This window comes from Malania oleifera, chromosome 2 (genome assembly GCF_029873635.1).
Source record: "Malania oleifera isolate guangnan ecotype guangnan chromosome 2, ASM2987363v1, whole genome shotgun sequence".
Taxonomy (NCBI): Eukaryota; Viridiplantae; Streptophyta; class Magnoliopsida; order Santalales; family Ximeniaceae; genus Malania; species Malania oleifera.
Genome location: NC_080418.1, coordinates 136,485,831 through 136,512,239, shown reverse-complemented (window position 1 = coordinate 136,512,239; position 26,409 = coordinate 136,485,831). Strand labels below are relative to the sequence as shown.

Here is a 26,409-nt window from a genome sequence, read left to right as displayed (position 1 = left end):
AGACTCGAAATGAACATAATGTAAATAACAATAAATGAGTCTTTAGGGTCTTTAGTCTTAAAGTCTTTATATGCCATCAAATAATCTACTCATATGGACCTGCACACAAACTTAATAGACATTAAATACCTGAGTATTTGTCATAATCAAAATAGGGTATGACCTATAAGGTCAACAAATATTATTTGAAAAGAACTATTATTTGCTTCCGAGTCTTGGCATCCTCATTGCCAGATTCGAAAGCTTGCTTATGCTTTTGATAAGATACATTTTTGCAAGCTTAGATCCTAATCTTTATTGTGCTTAATATTGGAAATATATTTGTTGAGATATTTGATTAGGTTTTCAAGGTTCCTTTGATTATTCTTTTGAGTATACTATCTAGAATCAAAAGTACCACTCTCTCGTATATATACATATACACATCTTTGAGAGTTGATATATATAACTTGACCAATCTCACTTGAGCATAAATCTTTATCACCTGTGAGTGCATTGGTTGTGTTGTACATATTGGTACATATTTGTTTATCGGAGAAGCATTTATATTGTATATCAAAATTTGATTATATTGTATTCCTAGCATGTGTTTGTCGAAAGAGGATTGCACTGACCTGTAACGTGCATCAGATAGTTCAGACCCGGTTAGGAGAACCTCTTGCACTGTAAGGTGTAATTGTAAAAGTTAGGGTTAGCCCTATGAATCTAACCTGGGGTTTGCCTTACCCAGTAAGGAAAGGGGGTTGTAATAGGTGTCGCTCCACCCGTTAAGAGAGCATTAGTAGAATCTTCTTACTTGTGAGCTTGAGGCGAGAACGTAGACATTGTTGGCCAAACCCAAATATCATATTGTGCACATTTCTCTCTTAGCTATTTATCTTTTGTGCACATATATATTTTTATTGATATATCGTGTATGTTGTGCATGATTTAAATTGGCTACTGTATTGATTGCCTCACAGACATGCGTTAAATAATTGAGAAACACTAAGTGTGGTATATCTGTTTCATTCATCTGCTCAGTTATATTTTGTTGGGTAATTAGTATTCACTCAGATAGACCCTAGATTTGTGTAATAGTGTTGTCATCTGATTTAACTTAAGAGAAAAAATAAGCTTTTCCTGGCATCCCACCACCGACCCTATTCGTTGGATCCGAAGAGCTACCCAAAAATTCAACTCCCACAAAATTTTAATAGTGCAAAACGGATCTCACAGCAAAACAGAACCATAAATGGCTTTTGTTCCTTCAGAAGAAGAGGAGAATCATTGTTTAGGCTACATACACAAGAACATACTCCAAAGTATAAAACAAAAGAATTACGATCAATATCAAGGATCAAAAAGCTCGGGTGCACGTCCCGGGTACCCATAAATGTTTATCAATTTATCAAATAATACCAGCAACTATAACTAAGAGAGATTTTTTTTTTTCCTTCTTTTTATAAAGTAGCATTCCCTTCGAGATGTCTGCTCAACAAGACAACCTCACAAATTATGATACGAGGAATACATTTCTATTGTTTATGATGCCAGGAATACTTCAAATGCTTACACTGATTCGTGACCCCAACCCTCCCAAAAATAAAGGAAAAAAAACTAATGCTTCCTCACAGAAATCCAATCACATACTCAGCAAAAGGCGCTGAAGAAAAAAGATATTATTAAACATAGTTACACAGAATTACAAGGAATACAGATATATGCAATGGCAGCAACTAACGAGGGATATACAAATGGCAAGATGTGCATCTCTCTCTTTGCCTCTTCAGCAAGTCAGCTCCATGGGGGAGAGGATGGTTTATAGGCAAAGTCTTGTGATGATGCTGAGCCATAATTCAAATCAAGGTTGTGGAGCTGCTCCATGAGTTGAGAGCGCCGTTCCTTGAAGAAGTCGAGGCGTGTTGTCAATTCTACCAAAGCAGAAGATGCTGCTGATGGATGCCTAGGATAATCCATGACCTGCTACCATATGAGAAATTCCAGTACAGGAATTTTTGGAAATCAATCAGAAAAAGAGCTGCAGAAAAATTGAGATACTAGTATATAAGGCTAAGTTGACAAGAATTTCATGATTAATTCAAAATTTCATCTGCTTTTATGTAGTTCCTAAATTCTCAAATGTAAAAGATACAAGGAGGTTTCACAGAGGCTCTACGCATAATTTGTACTCACTCAGAAAATTCATAGGAACTCCCTCATGAGGGAAAAAAATGTTCATTAAATATTAAGGCACAGAATGCCAAAATTTAGTTATTACCTCCACCACCCTTGAAGTGGATGGCACTGAAGCAGAATCAACACCACAAAGCTCATCCATTGAAACAATCGTAGATGCCCCAGTACTTTTGGAATCACTGAGGCCTGTTGAATCCATAAATTGCTTCCTAGCAGGCTGCCTGCCACTGCTGCCAGATGCTAATACTTGTCCCTTAAGATTCCTCCAATCGGCCCCCAGTAAGCTCTCCTGTAACAGAATGAAGGATTAGATATTAGACTAAAAATATGAAGATCATTGGTTGCAAATCACTGCGACTCAAACTGGACTATTTGGATGGATAACCATCAAATAAGAAATTGAGGTGGCGTGTCTGTCTGGTTGAAATGGGGCTCCTCTGGCAAAGAGTGGCTTCCACGGCGACTCAAACTGGACAATTTGGATGGATAACCATCAAATAAGAAATTGAGGTCACATGTTTGTCTGGTTGAAATGGGGTTCCTCTGGCCAAGAGTGCTTTTATCTAAAGTACATTGACTGGGCTATAACAATCCACAATTTTTTACATGTAGAAGCTCATGACAGCCAAGGTGACCCTTCTTGATATGAAATAATGTCATGTTTGGCCTGTAGAATGGAATGAGATAGAAAAAGGATGGAATGAAAATTTGAATAGGGAGTATGACAGAATCAAGTGATAAATTTGATTCCATTCCTTCCAATTTTATTCCATTCCTATGTACCAAACATGTACTAGTAGATCTCATTAATTATATCATGAATTGATAAACAAATATATTATCTCACTTGGTACGCATTGCAGATTTTTTTTAATATGATATACCCCAGCATTAAACTTCTTAGGTTTAGGAAGGTTTTGTTTGAAATGGTAAAGATATTCTGTTAATGTAATTATATGCTCAGTAGCTTGAACTTTTCGGGATTTACACACCATATAGTTGACAATTGACACCTAGGTATTTTTATTTACAGTATCTTGGCATGTCTATTCTTACCTCCCAAAGTTACATTCAGAATTTTTGATGTTTTATGGCTAATTCCCATTGTTTATAAAGAAATCAAAATTTCCATAAAATTTCCAATAATCAAGAAGTCCAGGGTCTTAGATAAGATTCTCAACAATATTAAGAGCTAATGCATATGTGCTGGAACAAACTCATGATAAAGGAGTCAATCATAGCTTTGATGTGGAGGCTCACCAAACATTACAACCACAGAGTTTGGATGATTTATAAGTTCCAATTGGCTTCCTACAATTCCTAAAGTTTAAAGAAGAGAATGAAGATGTGCTGGATAATCATATTGTTTCAACTAGAAGTGGTGGTTACCAAAAACTTCTTGTCAAGTAGAAAGGGAGACCAAAATCAAATTATTGAAATAGTCTCTTTAACATTGTTTCAACTCACAAATTCCAATCTTAAATTAACTTTCCTACTTCTGCAAGGTAAATTCCATCAGAGTTCACTGAATATTTGACAAAATCCTATTGGTGTCACTAAACTTTAAACTGTTTTATTGGAGTCACAATACCTCAAATAGTGTTGCAATGTCCATAATTTGCCCATGAATATTAGGAAAGAAGATGACTTGCATTTGCCATCGCTACCAGCTAAGCCATTAATGCGGATGGCCTAACCTCCTCCTCTTCTTATTTTTCTATTATTTTTCTTCGTCTGTATTTTTAGCGAAAGGGAACTGCCGTTTTCTTAAGAGAACCCAAACTTGACTGGGGTGAGCTTGACAATTATAGGCCTGCAAACCTCCATTTACGCTGGCAGAAAGTGCATCGACGTGGGCCAAAGTGGGTCTCAGGGTGCCATGCATGCAGAAAACCCTTCCGCATTGGCAGTGTCAATGGAACAGCCTTGAGATTGGACAAAATGATGGGCATTGCAACCTGCTTGAAGTATAGAGACTTCAATAAGACAATATAAAGTTTGGTGAACCTACAGGATTTACTCAAAAGCTCAATGCCCAGTAGTGGGATTTACGCATTGTTCTGCATCATAGGAGCAGTATATCAAGGATTTTAGTGAATTTTTCTCTTGACCAGTTTTAATGACCTTTGATAATTATGGGAGAATCAAATAGGCTTGTATAGGGTGAGCCTTGACAAAGAGTGTTACACTGAAACCTGAAGGTAAGACATTTGAGCCATGGAAACAGTCTTGGGGAACGAAAACTCAATTTCCAAACTACTAGCAGAGATGATGGATCCATCACAAAAGTATCCTGAAGAAGTACCAAAAGAAGAAAATCCACTCCCAACACTTCCCATCATCACAGAAGATGAATTATCCCAATGTTTGTCTGAAGAGGAGATACAACCCCCCTCCCCGAGCCACCATGATGACCCAGCCATCCACTCACAAACCAGAATACGACAATCCCACTGATGATGAGGGAAAAGATGACACAACATCAATCTTTCAAAGAACACCTCATCTGCCATCCCAATGCAAAGTCCAAGCAGGTCAAGTGGTAATGGACAACCATCTCATTAGAAGGAATTTCACTAAATCAATGGAGGAAAAAAATGTTTGAGCTCCATGCATGGTGCACAGCAGAATTAATGAAAGGAACTGTGCTGACAATGATTCTTGAATGGAATAGAGATTATGAACCTCCTCTTCTGTTAATCTTACTAGATAGCATTCATTGTTGATAGGTTGGATATGGGAACATTCTGAACTTGGATTAACCAGCCTCTCCAATGCGGAGGTATGGTTATGCTGTCCCAAACCCCCAATATGCTGAGTGAACCTTGTGTGTTGGCTGTTGCTTTAATCAAATAGGAATTGTTATCAAGGAAAAATTAAGCGCTCCAACATCATCACAAGAAAAGGCATTCACACCTTTATTTTGAGTGATGCTTACACAAAAACTGTTCATTACATGCAAGCATGAAACTCAAAATATGAAATCACGAAGACACAAAATTTTCCTATCAGAGGGGCCAAAATTCTTTGAATCAATCTTGAACAAATTTCAATCACAAAGCTAATAATATGATGCAAACACTGACAGTAATTAGTGCAGAATGATAGGAATGACATCCTTAGTAAGTATCATAATATTTTTTTGGACAAGCAATTTAATTGGTGCTTCCCTAGCTGTTAGTGGACAGGACTACAGATATAAATTTGGAACTGCCACCAGTGGTGATAGCTTTTGCCCAGCTTTAGGAACATGTCATGATGAGGATGAATCTCAAGGATAGGGTGTGCACCCAAGCTTTATCAAAATTTCATACTCACAAATGATTAAATCGCAAATTAATCCTACCCAGATTCTTGGATATCTCAGTTTTTGGCAACTTCTAGGTATCAATCAGAGAGACTATACATCCAGTATGAAGGCTTATGGAAAATTTTGGGGAAAGGACGAGAATCTTGTGCACAGCCTTCATCGACTTAGAGAAAGCAATGATAGGTTACCTATGGAAGTCCAATGAGGGTCCTAGAAAAGTAGGGAGTAGGTAGAAGACATAGATATGGTATTGAATGCTAGGACTCCAGGGGGAGTCTAGGGAATTTTCAATCACAATATAAGTACATCAAATGTGTGCCTTGAATCCTTACCTCTGTTAGAAGAGAATTTGCAATTTTTAGTAATTATGTGGCATGAGTGTGGATACTTTTGTCTTCCATGTTTTTTTAATATATAAGAGGACAGAGCTGGTGTTGTGTGTGGGATCATTTGGAACCACTTACGAACAAGTATTTTCCTGAAATGCGCCACTGAACTTAGCAAGTGCTGAAAGTCATTAGTGATGTTTAGTTGTGTTTAAAAATTAAAAAAAGGGCAGCCCGGTGCACAAAGCTCCCGCGTATGTAGGGTCTAGGTAAGGGGTGGACCACAATGGGTTTATAGTACGCAACGTTACCTCACATTTTTGCAAGAGGTTGTTTCCAAGCCTCGAACCCATGACCTCTAGGTCACACGGCGACAACCTTACCATTGCGCCTAAGCTTCCCTTCTGTGCTTAAAATTAAGTTTTAGCAAAATAAGGGCTGTTTGGATAGTGCTGTATGAATTTAAAAATGATCATACTATTTTTCAACATAAAGATTATGTTAACAATGATATTAATATTGTTGGCCTAACAAGGCTTAATCTCGTTTTGATGATAACAAATTAAGGTTACTAAGTGTGCTTTCAAGTTAACTTTCAGGAATCAAGTATTAGACAAAGCAATTCTACTTGAAGAGATTGAATGAAGCTTAAACTTAAAGCTACAAATCATGAGGGATATGAAGCATATTAAAGAGTTGATCAAAGCTCGGACAACTATTGAAGCGACATGAAGACTTAGGAATTTATTAGCATTTATATTTTTAAAGTCTCATGTAAGAACTTCTAAGGTCAATATTGTATTTGAAGCTCTTAGGGTTCATTTTGGACTTAGAGACCTGATTTAGAACGTGGAAAATATTTTTATAATATTTAAAATACTTTTCAAAGTAAACAAATACAAGTTTTGGAATCAAAATGTGAAAAACACTAAATAGTTTAGTGGTCAGGTGACTGATGATTCTTTATCAGGCGACTGATATGCTACTGCTAGTGTTAATAAGAAACAGGATAAGATCAAACAACTGAACCCTCGGGATCAGGAGACTGAACTGCTATTGCCTATTCTGATGCGCTATTTTGAATAAGTTCAGGCGACTGACCTCATGAATCAGGAGACTGAAGTCTATGTTTTAAACTTCTAACAGCACGAATTTTCTTTCCAAATTTGAACATTTGAGTTTCCAAACTTCGGGAAAACGATAAGAAAGTTTCCTACTCTATAAAGATTATTTTTTCGCAAATTAGGATAACCAATACTCACACATACAATTCAAATTCGTGTTATACTGTTGTTATACTCTGAAAAATCTGCTGTGAGCTTTTGCTGAAATCCCTAGCTGAAATTCTGATTTGTTTTTCTTAAATCTCTATCTTACAATCATAATCCTTTAGATTTCTTGTGAGCTTCAATCTAATATTGATTATTTGAAGTATATTGTGCTTTAAACTTGTACAAATTCTGCTCTGCTGAGAGTTATTTTCTTGTACGAATATTGTATTGCTGTTATGCAATTTTTGACAGTTCAGGGTTGTAAAAATCATTGCCTAGCGAAAGGGTGTTCTCACTAGAGAGAGGTCTCCACCTACCAACGAAGAGAGGGTTACTTCACCTATTCAATGAAGTGGTAAAGGAAATCCTCACAACAAGTTGCTTGAGGCAAGGACGTAGGCTGTAGGCCAAACCTTGTAAAAAATCTGGTGTTCTTCCCTACCTCTTTAATTTTGGCACCTTATTATCTGCATGTATGTTTTTCAATTCATTGGGAAATTTGCTGAATACTGAGATTTGATTGTGTTTGAATCAAGTAATTAAACTGGAAGTTGGTTTATGTTATTGGATGAAAAATCAGACAAGTATTGTTATCTGAATTCAGGTGTGAGTGGCTGAGGTAAAGTTATTGTGATTGATTATTTAATTGAAGCATAAGCATCAAGATAACTTAACTTGTATTACAGAATTTGTGCCTTAAGAAAACTCTTGATTGTTGCAGAAATTCAGAACTGAATACTGAATTAACTGAAGTTTAAATTTGGATTGTATTTTCAGCTTCATATATATATATACCTAAGATTGTCAATTGGTATGGTACGTTTCCTGATTATTATTTTGCTGCTGTTATTGGTGTGAGGTTGTAGTTGCATTAATTTTAAAAGGCTTAAATAAACTGAAATTCCGATAAATAATTTTAAAATACTCAATTCATCCCCCTCTTGAGATTACATCTTTAGTTTCAAATATTTTTTAATTAAGGTTTTTAATTAACGTTATTCATATTTTACAATTAACAACTTAATTTATTTTATGTTCATTGCATTTTTTATTAGAAGTTTTAAGATTTTATGTTAAATAAATTATTATATTATTTTTAACTAATAGTTTAATTATCATCATAAATTTTTTTTTCTAATTAAAAAATCTTCTATCCCATCCCAGATCCAAGTTGCTGATGAGGGTGGGGTCAGAGGAGGCGGCTAAAGGAGGAGGATGTGGCAGTGCAAGGAGGGGAGGAGGCAATGGTGCAAGGAGGTGGCCAGAGGAGGTGAGGGTGGCAAAGGAGTAGAAGGTGATGATGGCGACAAAAGAGGTGGCGGCAGCGGAGGGAGGCCTACAGACAATAGCCACTTGGGAGATAGGGAGAGAGAAATGAGAGGGGAAGAAGATTTTCAACTTAACAGAACCATGAAATGTTATGAAAATTACAATTGTGCCATTGCCTCCCCATAATGTGACTATTAAGTGGTAAAAAATCCATCCTGATTTCATAATCACTTAAAAAGTTCTTGAGTGGTTCCACAGTACCATTTTTTGCAACAAGAACTTATTGGTCTGCAAGCCAAACAATACTTTTTTCTTTTTTTGAAAGTTTTTTCAAGTGATAAGTGCTATAAGCACTTTTTTAAAGTGCTCCCAAACCATGGGGGTGAGGCAGTGGTGTAAGGCTCCAGGAAACTGCCGCCAGTTTTTTCTCTCTCTTCTCCTCTTCTCTACTTCTTCTCTTCTCTATATCTAATTTTTACAAAACGGTATTAGAGCACTGATCTCCCCTAACTCTGATTTATCAGAGTTGATCTAGGACATTCTGTACATTTCTGGGTACTCTATTTAATCCTTTTTTTATCTTCCCACAGTTGGTTCTTAAATCAGATTGATTGGTTTAAGAGTCCTCTAGAGACACTCTTCTGACTGAAGCGTCCTTGTTTGGATGTTATGTGTCTTCGTGGTAGTTTTCTAATGTGAAGTATACTGCTTCTGTTGTGATGCTCCACTGGCTGGTTGTCGGCAGTTCTCATGCTGCATATGCTCATGACTGATTGCTAGCAATATATTGTACGAGTCTCTGCTTCAATTGGTGTTCAATGATTCTATTTCTTGTTCTTGGCTGCACTCGCTTCTCAGTGTGGTCAAGAGACTCCTCCAAGAACACTGTAAACACAGTTCTATGGTCATATCTGCCACTGATGTTCTGGACCTTTTAAGGTCAGAAATAATGTTCTTCAATAGTGTGTACTGCCTGACTCGGCATTGTCGCTCTGTTGTTCATTCTGTATACTGGTGCACACTGATTGTAGTGTAGTAATGGAAAGCTTGTCACAGGCATCAAATTGAATGGATCCTCTAATTAATTGTTGTGGTCTCTGGCAATGCATGTATATATTAATGCAAAACAGAAGTATCAGCTGCATTCTCCTCTATCTCCAGGATCCAAAGATTACAAAGATTGGATGAAAGAGAATGACATAGTGCTTATGTGATTGTGGAGTAGAATCAAGCCATGAATTGCTACGAATGTGATATTCCACAGATCAACCAAGTCTGTATGGGATGATCTTTGTGAAACCTTCTCACAAGATAAAAATCAAACTCGTGCTTTTTACCAGTATTTTTGACAGGTATGAGGAATTTTTTTAAATATGATAAAAAAGGTAGGTCCACCACTAAGTATTATAGCACTCTGAAGGGTAAAATGCAACCCCTACACGAACGTATAAAAATCAAACTCGTGCTTTTTACCAGTATTTTTGACAGGTATGAGGAATTTTTTTAAATATGATAAAAAAGTAGGTCCACCACTAAGTATTATAGCACTCTGAAGGGTAAAATGCAACCCCTACACGAACGTAGAAGCACCCCTTCCTGCATATCCATACAAGACCTGAGTAGGCTAGTAGAGGTCCTATGAGTACCTACTACTCAAATACCCTCCCAAAAGGAAAAAGATGTGTCTACCAGGTGTGGTTCTTCTTAGTTGGGTTGGGTGGGCTTGGCCAGAAATCCCCTTCCAGCATATCCATGCAAGACCTGAGTAGGCTAGTAGAGGTCCTATGAGTACAAGTACCCTCCCAAAAGGAAAAAGATGTGTCTACTAGGTGTGGTTCTTCTTAGTTGGGTTGGGTTGGGTTGGGTGGGCTTGGCCAGAAATCCTATGCTTACATGCAAGACTACCCCTCTTCCTGAAGTTAATTCTAGTGTTGAGATGACGGAGGTAATTGACAAAGTTCTTGGCTGCCAAGTTTGAGTCCTGAGCTTCAACCCGTTCCTGTTGAAGTGTATGCTAGAATTCAACGAATCAACAAAGACAGCTCTCAAGTCTTCTCAAGCTTACTCATGTGATAGTTCAGCCATGGTTTGCACTAACCGTAGGAGATCTGGACGGCACTTATGGCAGAGGTAGTGTATTAGGATGAGGAGTTTGTTGTGACAATTCTCATATTTACAAGCATTGTGTCAAGGACAATCATAATGTTGATTGAAGTTAAAGATACATACTTGGGTCAATAAGTCTCTTATGTGTGATTCTAGTGTTCACACTTCAAGTGCACTTGGACACGCTAGGGATCAAGTACATCATCTATCATGTTCCAAGAGGGGTATAACAATCTATTGCATGGTTTAACAACTCCAAACTCAGTCTTCTACATCTAGTGCTATCATAGCTAATATTCTTTGCTCTTCATCCTCCCATTATGACTACAGGTAGTCTTAAATTATTTCAATACTTGAAACACATTACTTTGCACTCTAAGTTACTCTTGCTTATGATTCGGCTTCTAGTTTAGGAAATATTCTTTTGCTTCCATCCGTTCCTTTATCCTCTGCATTATATGTGCCTAAATTCCCTTCAATCTCTTATTAGTTAGCCAATTAACTAAATCTTATAATTGTCCAGTGACCTTTTTCCCTTCTCATTTGTGTTATTAAGGATCTCCAAAAAATAAGATTGGTGGGGATCTTGAGAAGGATGGATGTACTATTTCAATGGTGGTGGTGGTGGTGGTGCTAGACCTAGTTCTTGTCATGCAACTCCATACTCATTGAAGTCATCCATCTCTTCAAAAATTGTAACAACTTTTCACATGTTCAATTGTGTTTCTCTTTCTAAATGTTCTGCGTGTGAATTAGGAAATCAGGACACTTCATGTGTCTAGAGTCATTTTTGTAGGTCTTTGTTTTCTCTTATTGATTCAGATATTTGGCATATGTGTAGAGTCAAGAATTTGACCGCTCATCAATATTTTGTGTCAGCTGGATGATTTTTCATGCATGACCTGATCTGAATTGCGTAATGTATTTGGTATTTACTCAATTCTACCAAGAAATTAAAGAACTCAGTTTTGCATTAATATTCAAAGTTTCAATCCTACAATGCACTTGAATGTGTTCAAAATGAGCTTCAATCTTTTTGCTTGGCCAAAGGGGTTATTCATCAAATCTCATGTGTCAGGGGAGTAGCTAAACAAAAAATATAGACAATTACTTGAAATAGCATGGTCTCTACTCTCTCATATGCAAGTTCCGACAACCCTTTCGACTGATCATCTTATTACTGCCCATAAAATATGCCCTCCAATGTTCTAGGGGGACAAATTACCCTCCCTATTGTGTAAGAGAAATAACCATGTTCTTTGTTATACCTCCTGTATTTGGGTACACATATTTTGTTCATGTTCCACACAAGTTCATTCTTCTTAAATGTGTCATTGTTGCGGGATCAAGAATATAGATATTGTAATCCCCAAACTCGCACAAAATTTGTTAATGTAGACGTTACCTTTTTCAAGGGGACACCATATTTCTCTAGCATTGAGTCCTCCTTGGATGAATCTATTAGATTCCATCAATGACTTCTAGTCCCCACTATAGAGTTGATCCTCCTATTCCTACCCTTATGTCTCTGGAGAAAAGTTCCACTCCTCTACCAAATTGATCAATTATTAACACAAAAATAAAAATAAAAATTAGAGGTTTATAAATGATGGCAAGTAGGCATAGACATCACTATCACCAGGCAACCGCCTCTTCTACCCTTCATTGTTTAAACTTTTGGTTCCGGAGATCCATCCTAACATGATTTGGATTTGCCAATTGCTCATAGGAAAGGTACCAAAACATGTTCTCAACAGTCGTTAGTTGCTTATCGTATTGCTCATTATGTTTCAGTACTCCACCTTTCTATCCCTTCCCCACTTGTCGAAGCACTTGCTAATACAGGGTGGAAACATGCAATGGAGGTAGAGACAGATGCCTTGACCACTTGAAGGACATCGGATTTGAAAGATCTTCCTCTTGGTAAGGAGTTGGTTAGGGTTGTTGAATCTATGCCATCAAATTTATTCCAAATGGCTCTATTAAAAGGCTTTAGGCTCGATTGTTTGCCGAGGGATATACTCAAACATATAATATTTGATTATTCCTAGTCCATCACTCCTATTACTCAACTAAATTATGGTTGTGTACTGATCGTAGTAAATTTTGATTGGCCTTTATGCTTGGAACTTGGAAGCATAAATGCCTTCTTTTATGGAGATTTGCAAGAAGAAGTATACATGGCACGACCTCTTGTATATGTTGCTCAAGGGGAGGATAGTAAGGTATGAAGGTCACATAAGGCCATTTATGCTTTTAAGCAGTCTCCTCAAGCTTGGTTTCACAAATTTGATATGATGGTCTCCACATTTGGTTCGTCCAATGCTACAACGAACATCCAATCTTTGCTCGCAAAAAAGAAACAAATGTGGTACTTTTAGCAATTTATGATGACAATATCATCATCACTGACTGTGACTAGAGGATGTGATGTAGTGACTTGGGCACTTTGTGTTACTTTAATGATATTAAGATTGTATGGTGTAAGAAAGGGTTGAATCTGTCCTGGAAAAAATATACCTTGGACTTGCTAAGTGAAACTAGTATGACGGAGCTAAACCAATTGATACTCCAATGTATCCGAACATGAAGTAGTCTAGGGATATTACCTAGAACTTTGGACACAAGCATCGCTATAGATAATTCGTTGGCAAGTTGATCTACTAGACTCTTAATAGACCAAACATATTCTTTGTTGTGGAGGTGGTGAGTCCGTTTATGGAAATGGGATGCTGCTTGTAGAATTCTATGGTTATCTTCAAGGCTCTCCTATGAGATCATGGGGTACTTTGATGCAAACTAGGCTGGCATGGCTGATATTGAAGGTCTAGTACTTGCTGCACACTATACATTTGTTTGAAGTAATCTTGTTACATAGCATAGCAAGAAAAAACTATTGTAGGGAGATCTACTATTTAAGCAGAATAATGTGCTATGCTCATACTATGAGTGGACTTATGCGGCCGAAGTCTCTTATGCCAAAGTTGGGACTCTTGGTATCAAGCCCATATGTTCTGTAATAATCAAGCTGCCATTTATATTGCTAGAAACTGAGATTAGAGGACAAAGCGCATTGAAGTTGTTTATCATTTTGTGGGGAATGGCATGTTGAAGAAGGTTGTGAGAACTCCATTTATGGAATCCGTGGATCTATTAAGGGATGTCTTCACAAAGGCCTTATTTAAGCCAACCTTGTCTAGTGGGTATAAGAAGTTGGAGTTAGGTGATATTTATACACCTCCGGCTTGAGGGGGAGTGTGAGAGGAGAATAAGGCTATTTTAGTAATTATATTGTATTAAGTGGTGGCATTTTTATCTTCCATTTTTTTATATAAAAAATATATAAGGACATACCAAGAGCAGTATGTAAGGCTCCAGGAAACTGCAACTACTTCTCTCCTCTTCTCTTATTCTCTTCTTCTCTTCTCTTCTTTTATTCTTCTTCTCTTCTATATCTCTAACTTAACAACTCTTTGCTTTAGAAATGAATTCAATGAACTTACTAAACATATGCAAAAGGAAATTCCATGGTTTATGTTGTTTGTGGGTGATATTGTGTCAATAGAAAAATGTAGAGGTTCTATGGTGGGTTTTAGAAAAAAAAGGTGTATGTAGTAGGTATACCAATGTCATTAAGGATATGAACGATGGAGTAATGACTAGTGTAAGGACTATAGATGGAGAAACTAGAGAATTTCCAATCACCATAGGTGTACATCAAGGATCTTCTTTGAATCCTTATCTTTTTACTTTAGTGATGGACCAATTGACTAAGAGTATTCAAAAGGAGGTTCCATGGTGTATGTTGTTTGCAGATGATATTGTATTAATTGACGAAACCAGGGACGGAGTAGAGGCCGAGTTTGAATTATGGAGAGAAACTTTGGAATCTAGAGGCTTTAGGATAAGTAGAAATAAGACTGAACATATGAAATGTAATTTTAGTAATGATAGGAGGAATGTTAGAGACAAAGTTAAACTTGATGATAAAGAAATAAATAGCACTTGTAGATTTCGATCCCTTGGATCTATTATGCAAGTTGAAGGAGAAATTGAAGATGATGTAATGCATAGAATTAAAGCAAGTTGGGTAAAACGGAGAAGTGCTTCAAGTGTGCTCTATGATCGTAGAATACCCTTAAAATTGAAAGGAAAGTTTTATAGGACAGCTATAAGACCAGCTATGCTATATGGATCGAATGTTAGGCAACGAAAAAACATAATATCCAAAAAGTAAAAGTTACTGAAATGAGAATGCTTAGATGGATGAGTTAGGTGTAGCTCCTGTAGAAGATAAGATAAAGGAGGAATGACTCAAATGGTATGGGCACTTGCAACGTAGGCCACATAGTGCACATGTGAGGAAGAGTGACTTAGTTACTGTGGGGGGCAATAGAAAGGGTAGGGGTAGACCTAAAATAACTTGGGAGGAGATAGTGAGTAAGGATTTAATATCCTTGAATCTATCAAACGAAATGGTCCATGATCGCATAAATTGGCGGAAAATAATTCATATAACCGACCCCACCTAGTGGGATTAAGGCTTGGTTTTGTTGTTGTTGTTGTTATTATAATATTTATGAAAATAAGGCTATTGTTCATGTGTGCAATTTGGTAATCTTATTGAAAGGAGGGTTGTGTTATGCAGCTGACCGCCAACATAAAACTTTTCTAATCATGTGGTATAACGTTAAAAGATAAATTAATAATTGAACATATTCGTGGTAAGTTATACGTAGCTCCTGTAGAAGATAAAGGGAGGGGTTGGATGGTTTGGACATTTGCAATATAGGTCACATAGTATGCCAATGAGGAAGAGTGAATTTGTTACTATGAGGGACAGTAGTAGAGGTAGGGATAGACCTAAAATAACTTGAAATAAGATAGTAAGGATTTAATATCCTGAATTTGTCGAAGGAAATTGTCCATAATCGCATAAATTGGCAGAAAAAGATTAATGTAGCTGACCCCACCTAGTGAGACTTAAGGCTCGGTTTTGTTGTGTTGTTGTTGTTGTAGAAAAATGTACAGGTTGAGTAGAATCTAAGTTGGACTTACAGAGAGAGAGGCATTAGAATCTACAAGGCTTGAGACAAGTAGAACCATAGCAGAAAACATACAATAAGGTTTCAGTCATTCTAGGAGGATTAATATTAATAGAGAAAAATATCAAACTTGACAAATGTGGGCACAAAGAAGCAACATATCAAATAAGCAAAGTGCACAAAACGAGAAAGCTAAGATGGACAAGCAGTATGACCCTAAATGGCGAAGTAAGAAATGGAAATATATGTGGTGAGCTAAGTGTGGCACATGTAAGTTAGTATAGGAGTAGGGATGCTAAGATGGTTCGCACAGTTGCATGATGGACCAAATATCATTCTAGAAAGGAGTGATTTAGTTGTTGCTAGAGGCAGTAGAGGGGGAGGGTAGGCCTACAATAACTTGCACCGAGATTGTAATGGGTGTAACAAGAAGCAATAGTAGCAAAGGTCGCATAATGGGAAGCAGGTGTAAGTGCTGTGAATTTTTTTTTTTTCAAGCACACACAATCTTATGTATATTCGTAGATTTGCATGTTTTAAACTCCTAACTCTTCTTAAAAGTGTTGTAGTGCATTTAGGATCCTATAGTTAACCAATTAGCATTTTCTAATAAATACAACAAATTTTATATTCGTTATAAACAGCTATTGACAAATAAATTATATATATACTTTCACTTTTTCACTAATCATATGTTTGATAAATAAATTAATACAAAAAAATCATTATACCTTCCACTAATATATGAGGCACATAAATCATACAAATAATACAATAAATTAAACAAGTACTATTATTTTACTTGTTAAATTAATAAAAAACTAATAAATGTATACTAACAAGTTATATTGCATAACTATAACCTAAGCATAAACGATATAATATATAATCATAAAAATTATCATTAAATAAATAAATTACTAACAAATTTAACAAGAAAAAACTAGAAAAGAAAAAGACAGTTGATGTTGAAAAATATAATTAAAAAGAAAATCAGCTTCCTTATATTATAAAATAAGTATATATATTTAAAAAAAATAGTATTCATATAAAATTCTCAATTAATGCAAGTATTGTGAATACAAAGAAGATAAATTTTGGTATAATTTATCATCCTCGTCATAATATCCATTTTCACAGCTTACTTAGAATAATTTATGATAAAGAAAAAAGAAAAAACAGAAGAAACTTTTTTTTTTTTTTTTAAAGAAAAATTATCATAACAGTTCTATAGCAATAATGCAACAGCCGCTGCCAGTTATGTGAAGTCCATAACGGCTGTTATGCAACGGTAGCAGGTTGTGAAGGCCACTACAGCTGTGATTTTTCTTCCCACCACGTTAAGATTTGATTAGAATGACCTAACTTGAAGATAGGTCTATTCCTCTATTTGTAATACAAATTAAATACATTCTAATGACAATAATACCCTTACTAACTCTCACTAATTAACATGCTAACACACTCAATAATAATAATACTAAAAGACATATATAACCTCTAACACTCCCCCTCAATCAAGAGCATAAATGTCATGCTCTTAGCTTGTTACAAATGAATTGAACACGAGCACCCCCCAACGCTTTGGTAAACAAATGAGCAAGCTGCATGTTCGGCTTCACATAAGCAGTTGTAATAAGCTTCTGCACAAGTTTTTCCTGAACAAAGTGGCAATCAAGTTCAATGTGCTTCATTTGCTCATGAAAGACCGAGTTGGAGGCAATATGAAGAGCAACTTGATTATCACACATCAACTACATAGGCTGAGAATCCCAAAAAACCAATTCTTCCAACATGTTCTTCAATCAGACAAGTTCACAAACAGTGTGAGTCACAACACTATATTCTAATTCATCACTTGACCTTGCCACCATAATTTGTTTCTTATTCTTCCAAGAAACCAAATTACCACCAACCAATATACAGTACCCAGTGGTGGATCTTTGATCGAAAAGCAATCAAGCCCAATCTGCATCAGTATATCCATGGATATAAGTGTGACTCTGATCATGATATAAAAGACCTCTTCTAGGTGCACCTTTGAGATATCTCAAGATGCAAATTACTGCACCTTTGACTCACAAGGTGAGTCACTATGCGATAATTCAACTTTTCAACAAGTCTTCAGTGTAGTCTAGGATTAGGTAGAAAATCACCCATATCCAGCATTAACTAGCTATTAGGATCCATGGGTTTAACGACCTGTTTAGATCCCAACAAGCCAGTTTCATCTAACATATCAAAAGCATACTTCCTCTATGACACAACAGTTTCGATACGAGACCTAGATACTTTATACCCATAAGTATTTCAACGGTCCCAAATCTTTGGTCTGAAACTTAGTCTGTAGAAAAAGTTTGAGACTCTGAATGCCTTTATCATCATCGCCTATAATAACAATATCATCCACATAAACAACAAGAAGGACCCTACCTGATGAAGTATGACGATAAAACATGGAATGATCCACAACACACCGTCGAAGACTGAACTCAAGTACTACAACACTGAAATGATCAAACCATGCTCTAGGAGACTATTTTAAACCATATAAAGTCTTTTGAGCTGACACACTAAGCCTAACCCCCCCCCCCCGGGGCGGAGAAACAAACCCTGGTGGTTACTCCATATAAACCATAAACCTTCTCTCAAGGTCACAATGCAAGAAGACATTTTTCACATCTAGCTGAGGTAGAGGCCAATGACAAGTAGCAGCCAAGGACATAAACAGACGTACTGATAGGCGTTTACCTTTTCGAGCAACAATAGGAGGATCAACATCATAGGAAGTATGATCATCATACGAGGAAACCAAAGGTGTCATAATAGAAGCTAGAGGGGTCTCTCTTCTTTGGAGCTGCTGTCGTGCATACACTTGCAAATTATGATGATCAAGGCAATGAGAAGGACTCAAACTACATGGAGACTCAGATAGTTGGTTGGGCAAGGACAACAATGTAGAATTTGGAAGATTAGGCAAAGGAAAAGACTCATTAAGCTTAGAAACGCTTAATGACTGGGCGTAGTAAGGTGTAGACTCAAAAAAGGTAACATCAGCAAAAACAAAAATCAATGCAGCACATGATTATAACGACGACATACCTTTTGAGTATATGTGTAGCCTAGAAAGACACATTTTATAGCACGAGGATTCAACATATCCACCCCAAGAGTTAGTTGATGAACAAAAGACACACACCCAAATATACGAGCAAAGGAAAATAAAGGTGAATAATGAAAGAGAATGGAGTAGGAAATTTTACAACTAAGAACAGAGGATAGCATTCTGTTGATCAAATGACAAGCAGTAAGTACAGCGTCACTCCAAGAAGATGCCTATTTTTCTGCTCTGCAACCCCATTTTGTTAAGGAGTGTGGGCACAAGATGATCAATGAACAATACTGAATCGAGTCATACAAGTAGTGAATTGTGCACTGAAAAACTCTTTAGCATTATCACTTTGAAGTATTTGAACCGGCAAACCAAATTGAGTCTTTATTTCAAAACAAAAGGCACAAAATATACGAAATAACTCAGAATGGGTTTTTATTAAATATAACCAAGTCATTCTTGGATAATCATCCACAAAAGTTACAAAGTACTGAAAACCCAACTTGGACATGACCCTACTAGGACCCCAAACATTTTAATGAACAAACATAAAAGGGCTTGCAGCCCATTTATTGACTCAAGAAGACAAAAAAACACGATGGTGTTTTCCCAATTGACAAGACACAATCGAGATTTGACACAGAACTCAAACTAGGAACAAGACATTTTAACTTTTCCAATGAAGGATGACCAAGGCGACAATGAATTTGGAAAGGTGTGCAGCAGCAGTGTAGGCAGTAGAAGGAGATAGCGCCTCAAAGTGATAGAGTCTACCAACTTCACACCCTCCACCAATCGTCTTCCTCGTATTCAAATCCTAAATAACCACAAAATCAGGGAAGGATGTCACTATACAATTCATAGATTTAATAGTTTTGCTAACGGAGATAAGATTAAAAGGAAATTTGGGAATATATAAAATCGAAGGAAGAGAAATAAAAGAAATGGGATTTATAGTTCCAAATCCCTTGATTGCAGTAGTGGATCCATCAACAAGAGCAACACAAGGTAAATTTGTTAGGATATTGAAAAGCGAAGAAAAATTGAGGGATACATGTGATATGATCAGTGGCAGTGGAGTCTATGACCCAAGGGACTAGGGCGAGAGGTACTAGGTGACAAACATATTGTGTGATTACCTATTTGGGCAAGAGATGCAATGGTTAAGAGAAGCTTGTTGTGACGCTTGATACGTCTGGAACTTGGAATACTCTTCCTCTAACATAGATACAGTATTTTGCCCCCCACTCCACCCTAAAGGTAAGGAGTTGGTGGTGGCTGCATTGGCTGCCCCCAAAGGTGTCCAGTTAGTGGTGACTGCATTGGCAACACATGAAGGTGTACCGTGAAGATCCCAATACTACTCAATAGTATGATTATTCCGTCCACAATGAGTGCACTTGCAAGAAGAAACTCTACCTCGTCCTTCTCTACCACTACGACCAATCGAATCACCATGATAACTTTTGCAGTTGTTTGGTAGAGAAATAGAATCCCTCTGTGCAGCAAAGGTTGTCCTCTCCGAGCCAGATGCACAAGTAGGAGAATGCGTGCTAAAGGAAGCACGAACGACACAAGAATAAACATCGGAAAATGATGGCAGCTCAACACTACTGAGTATCTGGGACCAAACTGCTTCAAACTCAGGTCTCAAGCATGCTAAAACACGAAGAATAGTCATCTGCTTTCTTTGCACCTACACCTCACGAATTCCGGTAGTTATAGGTTGCACAGTGCTAAGCTCCTTATGAATACACTTCATCTGTCCAAAATACTCTGCACTCCTATCTCCTTGTTGTAACTGATAGTACTCTAGGGATAAGTCATACATACGTGTAATGTTACTAGAGTATAAAAGTTTGACATAATCCCAAATGACCTTGCACATATCTAGATGCATACACATCTATTCAATTTGTGGTTCGATCGAATTCCATAAAAGGAAAAAATCAAGGTATCTTCCTAAACCCACACGTCTTTTCTCTTCTCATGAGAAGAATCATACTGGAGCAAGTGGTCAGATATCGCTAATCTTGCTAAATAAAGCCAAATAGTTTTAGACCATTGAACATAGTTCTTTCTATCCAACTTTTGAGTCGTTATTCGTGGCAGCAATATAGGAAACAATTTTTTTGGATTCATAGATTCCATCCCAACACTCACAAAACAGCAACCACACCAAAAACAAGAAGAACAATCAAAACTAATTGGGACAATCACAAACTATGTGAAGCACCGACACAACGACAGATGAGGTGAACAACTCACCGACAGATATAGCGCTGCCACAGCACTCACAAATCAGCAACCACACCAAAAACAAGAAGAACAATCAATAATCGGGCCAATCACAAACCATGTGAAGCACCGATGCAACTATGGACAAGGTGAACAACTCACTGACAGATATAGCACTGCCACAGCCTCACAACTGAACATACAGACGCTGCCACGGCTCCAAAAAACTCACAAAGAAGCCTTCACAAACCCTGAACAGAAATTAATGGAATACCGTGAGCGCATGGTTGAAAAAGGAAGAATTTTTTAGCAAAAAACTGGCCTAACAGCTTGATAATATAGTATAAAGAAGGAATCAGAGCATGGCAGAGGAAAAAAAAAGGGGAAAAAGTGGATGGAACTTCACTCACGCGCTGGCGTGTGGGGGCGCTTGGAGTGTCCTCCGGCGATGGGCTTTTGTGGAGTGGGTCGTCAGAGGGGGGGGGGGGGTGTTCTGTTTATGGGTGTATGGTTGGTCTTGTGAAATAATATGCGATGGAGGTGGATCTGGGAGGGATAGTCGCGGGAATGGTGTTTTCTAGGGAAGACTGAGGGTAATAGGGTTTAGATTGGATCACGGTCTGATACAATGTTAAGATTTGATTATAATGAATGACCTAATTAGAAGATAGGTCTCTTCTTCTGCTTATTAAAGGGCAGCCCGGTGCACAAAGCTCTTGGGTATGCGGGGTTCGGGGAAGGGGCGGACCACAATGGGTCTATAGTATGCAGCCTTAACTTGCATTTTTTCAAGAGGCTGTTTCCACGCCTCGAACCAATGACCTCTAGGTCACACGGTAACAACCTTACCGTTGCGTCTAAGCTCCCCTTCTCTTTCTCTACTTATACTAACTCTTTTTAATTAACATACTAACACACTCAATAATAATAATACTAACATACATATATATAACCTCTAACACACTAATTTAGCTTTGTGTAATGGCATCGGCGACCCAAAAAACCATTAAGTAACAATGTAACAGTCGTAGCTGCATTTTTTTTTAAAACCATGCCTAAAATCATGCTGAATGGCAAAAAAGGATCCATGCACATATATGGTACTTGTTCTTCTTATCTTAGTTTTGAGCAATTCAATTTCATGTCTCTTAGATCACCAATTATATTGGTAACTTAATCTATCAGAATATGAAACCAAAAACATTTTCCAATCCATCCAACTCTCTCACTAAATTAAAAAAAAAGATGGCTATCCAAAATTACCAATCACACATGACACCATCTTGCACATGACTATGTGAACATGCCAAACTTGAACGGAAGCATTAATACAGACAAAGTGCACTAGAAAATCATAATAGGGAACTCTTATGCCACCTTAAATCACCACTTGCATAAATGCTTATGCTATTAGGAATTCAGGAGTTGGCATGACAACATATATTTAGCCTTCCACAAGCCTTTTTTTTTTTTTTAAATCGTTACAGACTCTTATTAAATCATATTACTTATATTTGCATGCCACTACGTTGCCACCAATTTTGTTCCCCTCTATTTAATTGTTTAGTGAACTGCATCTTTATCTTTGCATCTAAGGCAATTGGGTTGGAGCTCTTGAGTCTGACCAAGGCTTTAGTATGATAGTTATGCTGGTCATGCTAACACTTGTGATAAGGATTAAATTTATGTATTTTGGGATAAGAATGCAAAAGAGAAGAACAAAAAAAAAAAAGTTATCAATTAATTGGTGGAAAGGAGAACAAAATAAGAGAGGAAATAAAGAAAGAAGAAAAGAAATGATGCACGATCAATGAATTGAAATGATTCGCAAGCCATTTTTTTTAACCTACCTGTTTCAAATAAACTGGAAGTTGTTGAAGAAAAAAACTAAAAAACAAATGATCTCATAGACATACCTCAGTTCTTTGTTTCCTCTCATGATTACAGTAAGCAAGGCTTGTGTCAAAATCTTGCTGAAGAAATTTCCTGTAACATCAATCATACCTTTTAAGTAACACAAATAGAAAGAATCAAACAGATTAAATAAACACATCATGCACCCATAATATTCATACTCAAGCTTCTTGAATGCAATAATATCTTCACTCAAAATGCAATAAGAAATATGGAAGCTAAGGTTCATCACAATCTACTCTAAGTTATTACATTCCCTTTCTATAGACAAGCATGGAAGTCCACGATATAATAAAATCACCTTTACTTTATTTGACATCATAGAAAATAATTTCTTGTGGATTCTCAAACATCTCCATCTATATATATATTCAAAAAAAAAAAAAAAAACACAATTCATATTGTTTATATTATGGCCCATCCACCTATGCACTCACCCTCTCACATATAAACATGTACATGCAATTCTATAAAATGCGTGTGCTTGCCACAGACAACTGCACTCACAACTGTCTGATTGGAAGCAGTGATATCTGATGCCTTACACCCATGCCAAAGCAAGAAACTTGTGTCTGATTAAGCACACAAAAAAGATAAGAATGCATTTTATATTCATACCACTTAAACACCTGTTGGATAGTTTGACACACACTGTCAGGCACACTCATGAAAATCTTAAGCATTTGGTTGACTAGCATTATATCAAAGCTTTGTTTCAATGAGGTTGTGATCACCTAAAATGCAAAAATATCCAGTCCATGGAAAGGGAAGGGAATATCAGAACAGAAAATGCATTTAATGGGGCATGCCAAAATGGGTATGTCAGGGGAACACTTGTATAGATACATGGGGGAAATATGTATAATAATGCTCACATAATTAAGCAAGGTCACTGAGGTGTCTCTAAATTTAAATGCCTGGAAAAAAATGTAGTGCAATAATGTTCTGCTTTTACTAATAGAATATCATATGGAAAATATTGACTTAAAAATTTGAATCACGAGAACACGAGATTTAGTGTTCAAGAAAGAAAATAGAAAACGTTTTGAATTTTGAAATGGCATACCAATTCTCTGTTCATTAGGGTGTTAACAATTTTTGGCAACTAGGGGTTTACTTCTTGTGATATGTGTTTACTTCCCATCATGTTTATTGGAATCCACTTGGTGCAATGCATTTTCATGAGCCTGTCCAAGTTCAATTCGTTCCTCTCCACATGAGAGACGAGGACTGCTTGAGGGAAATTGTGCCATGACTAGATATGCATTTTTGGTCCCAACCCCTAACAGCTTAAGCTTTTGAGATAATTTTTTATGCAAGGAATCATTTTAAATTACAAATATTCCTAATGTAGCATCAAGTAAATAGAACCAACAACCATTTTCATGCAACAATTTTTCGTGACAGAAAGAAGAAGAGTATTGTGTTTAAATTAGGCTTTGAGAAGGCTTATGAGTTATGATATAGTTAGTTGGGAGTTCTTAGATAGGGTACTTATGAGGAAAGATTGTGGAGTTGGGCGGAGGAATTGGATAAAGGAGTGTTTTATTAATGCATTATTTTTCAGTGATTATCAATGAGCAGCCCAAAGAATGTTTTGGTTCATTTAGGGAAGTTAAGCAATGGGACCTTTGATCCCCTTCTTTATCTGCCCATGTGGCATGTGTTAAGCAGAAGATAGAGGGTCAATAGATAGGGGGCTTCTGAGGGGTATTACAGAAGGTAAGAAGGAGCTTGTGATGTCCCCTTCGCAGTTTGCTGATGACACCATTATTTTTTTTTATGATCATGTTGACTCTTTTGTTCTCATGACTGGCTAAGCATAGTCATGAGAGGGTTTTGAAGCTGTCCTCCCTAGCTAGGTGAGGTGTTAAAAGTGGCCTTTGAGCTACTTGGGAGTCCCTTTGGGAGGCTAGCCTTGTTCCTCCGCTTTTGTGATCCATGATGACCGAGGTAGCAAAGCCATTGGATAGTTGGAGAGGAGCTTCGTTCTCGTTAGGTGATAGAATTACTCACAGGCTAGCCTTTCCAGGTTTTGGAGGATGTATGTTCCCCCCCCCCCCCCCCCTTTTTTTTTTTGGGGAGGGGGATATATTATCCTGTTCTTTTGCTTGTTTGTGTCATCTTTCTCCTCATCACCATGATGTAATTTCCTCCTTTTTTATTCATGAGAGGGATTCTTTTTCTCCAGAATTTCATTTTCGAAGGGACTTGAATAATACAAAGGTGGACGAGCTGTCTTCATTGCTCATTTGTTGTGGAGGGTCGCCAAATATCTAGCAGGAGTGATGGTAGAGCTTGGTCTTTGGATTCATTGGAGGATTTTTGTTCTAAATCTTTCTTTTCTCAACTTAATAAGATTGATGTGGTTTTCCCTCTCAATCAGGGTATATGGGAGGCTAAAGTTCTTTCAAAGATAAAGGCATTGCATAACTGGCGGCCCTTAATGGGGTTAACACCAACAATCTGCTTCAGAGTAGGACTTCTAAAGCTTTTTCTTCCAATGTGTATCTCATGTGTGGTAATAGTTAGGCGTGTCCCATTTGTCCTACATAGTTCCCTTGCTTGGAATTTGTGAAATACTCTTTTGGAGTTCATGGTGAAGTGTGGGCTTGTCCAAAGCCGATGGAGGAGCTCTTGACTATTTCTTTTACTGCTTTTGAGAAAGGTAGAGGATGTAAAGAGGTTGTGAAGGTGTGCTCTTTGTGCTATATTATGGGGAATTTGGCTGGAAAAGAGTTCCAGAATTTTTTCTCTTTTTTTTTTAAAGAGATTATCAGTAAGGCTTCTTTGCAATAAGGTGAGGTATTTGGCTTCTCTTTGGCCTTATAGTGCAAGCTGTTTAAGGGGATGCAGTTTTCAATATGTCAACTGAGACCGTATGGTTATTAGATTGTCGTTGTTGTTGTTGTTATTCCTCCTGTTTTCATGAGCCACAACTTCTTGTTCTCCTTTAGTGTTTTGGTTTCTCCTTCCTAATTTCAATAAAGCTTTTTTTCTATCAAAAGAATTTTTATGAAACAGTTTCTGTCGATGCTTTATGAATCAACCACAAGTGAACGGGTGTTGTCTTCTAACTTATGGAAATAAACAGACCACTATATTAGGGCAAATGAGAACAGAAACACTGCCAAAAGGGAATTATGTTAGTAAAGTGTCCTCAAGATTAGTCCATGGGGGTTAAGAAAAACTGCATGAAACAACAACAACCTCTTTACGAGCATTCTTTGGCAAAAAAAAAAAAAAAAAGTTGAGGACAACTTACTGTTGAGAATTATGATTTTGTGCATGTTGATGGCGGTCAGATGCATCAGAAAGGGAACCATAGTGATGCTGTCGTTGCTGATTAAGTTGATGGTGCAGTTCTGCAACTTTCTGCTTCAATCTGGCCACATCTGCCTCAGCAAGAGCAATCTCTTCAAGCTCGGCCCTCGTCTTCACAAGTTTAAATGGGGGTCAGTCATTACAATGTGTAGTCAATAAGCATTACAATGAACTTGTGTTGGTCTTACACAAACCTTGGAATCCATACTGTGCGAACTGGAAAATTGTCCAGACGACATACTAAGACCAACCTCTAATGCAGCTCTAAGATCTCTTTCAGCTTGCAACTGCTCCTGCAGTCTTGAAACCTATATCA

The 26,409-nt window shown here is 37.2% G+C and overlaps 1 protein-coding gene across 6 annotated transcripts in view; it reads right to left on the bottom strand.

The window, feature by feature from the left end:
- Nucleotides 1–1,408: 1,408 nt before the first annotated feature.
- The window catches only part of LOC131149033 (rho GTPase-activating protein 7), a 115,199-nt gene continuing 90,198 nt past the window's right edge, over nucleotides 1,409–26,409 (bottom strand). For 2 of the 6 annotated variants that reach the window (XM_058099069.1, XM_058099071.1), the window contains exons 18-22: nucleotides 26,288–26,401; nucleotides 26,035–26,204; nucleotides 22,772–22,841; nucleotides 2,261–2,467; nucleotides 1,409–1,965 (exon numbers count right to left, since the gene is read on the bottom strand). In XM_058099069.1, the coding sequence (XP_057955052.1) occupies nucleotides 1,777–1,965; nucleotides 2,261–2,467; nucleotides 22,772–22,841; nucleotides 26,035–26,204; nucleotides 26,288–26,401 (750 nt within the window). In that variant the 3' untranslated portion in view covers nucleotides 1,409–1,776. Of the gene's footprint in view, nucleotides 2,021–2,260; nucleotides 2,468–22,771; nucleotides 22,842–26,034; nucleotides 26,205–26,287; nucleotides 26,402–26,409 lie in introns of all 6 variants that reach the window. The other 4 variants (XM_058099074.1, XM_058099073.1, XM_058099072.1 and 1 more) reach the window with 2 other exon arrangements.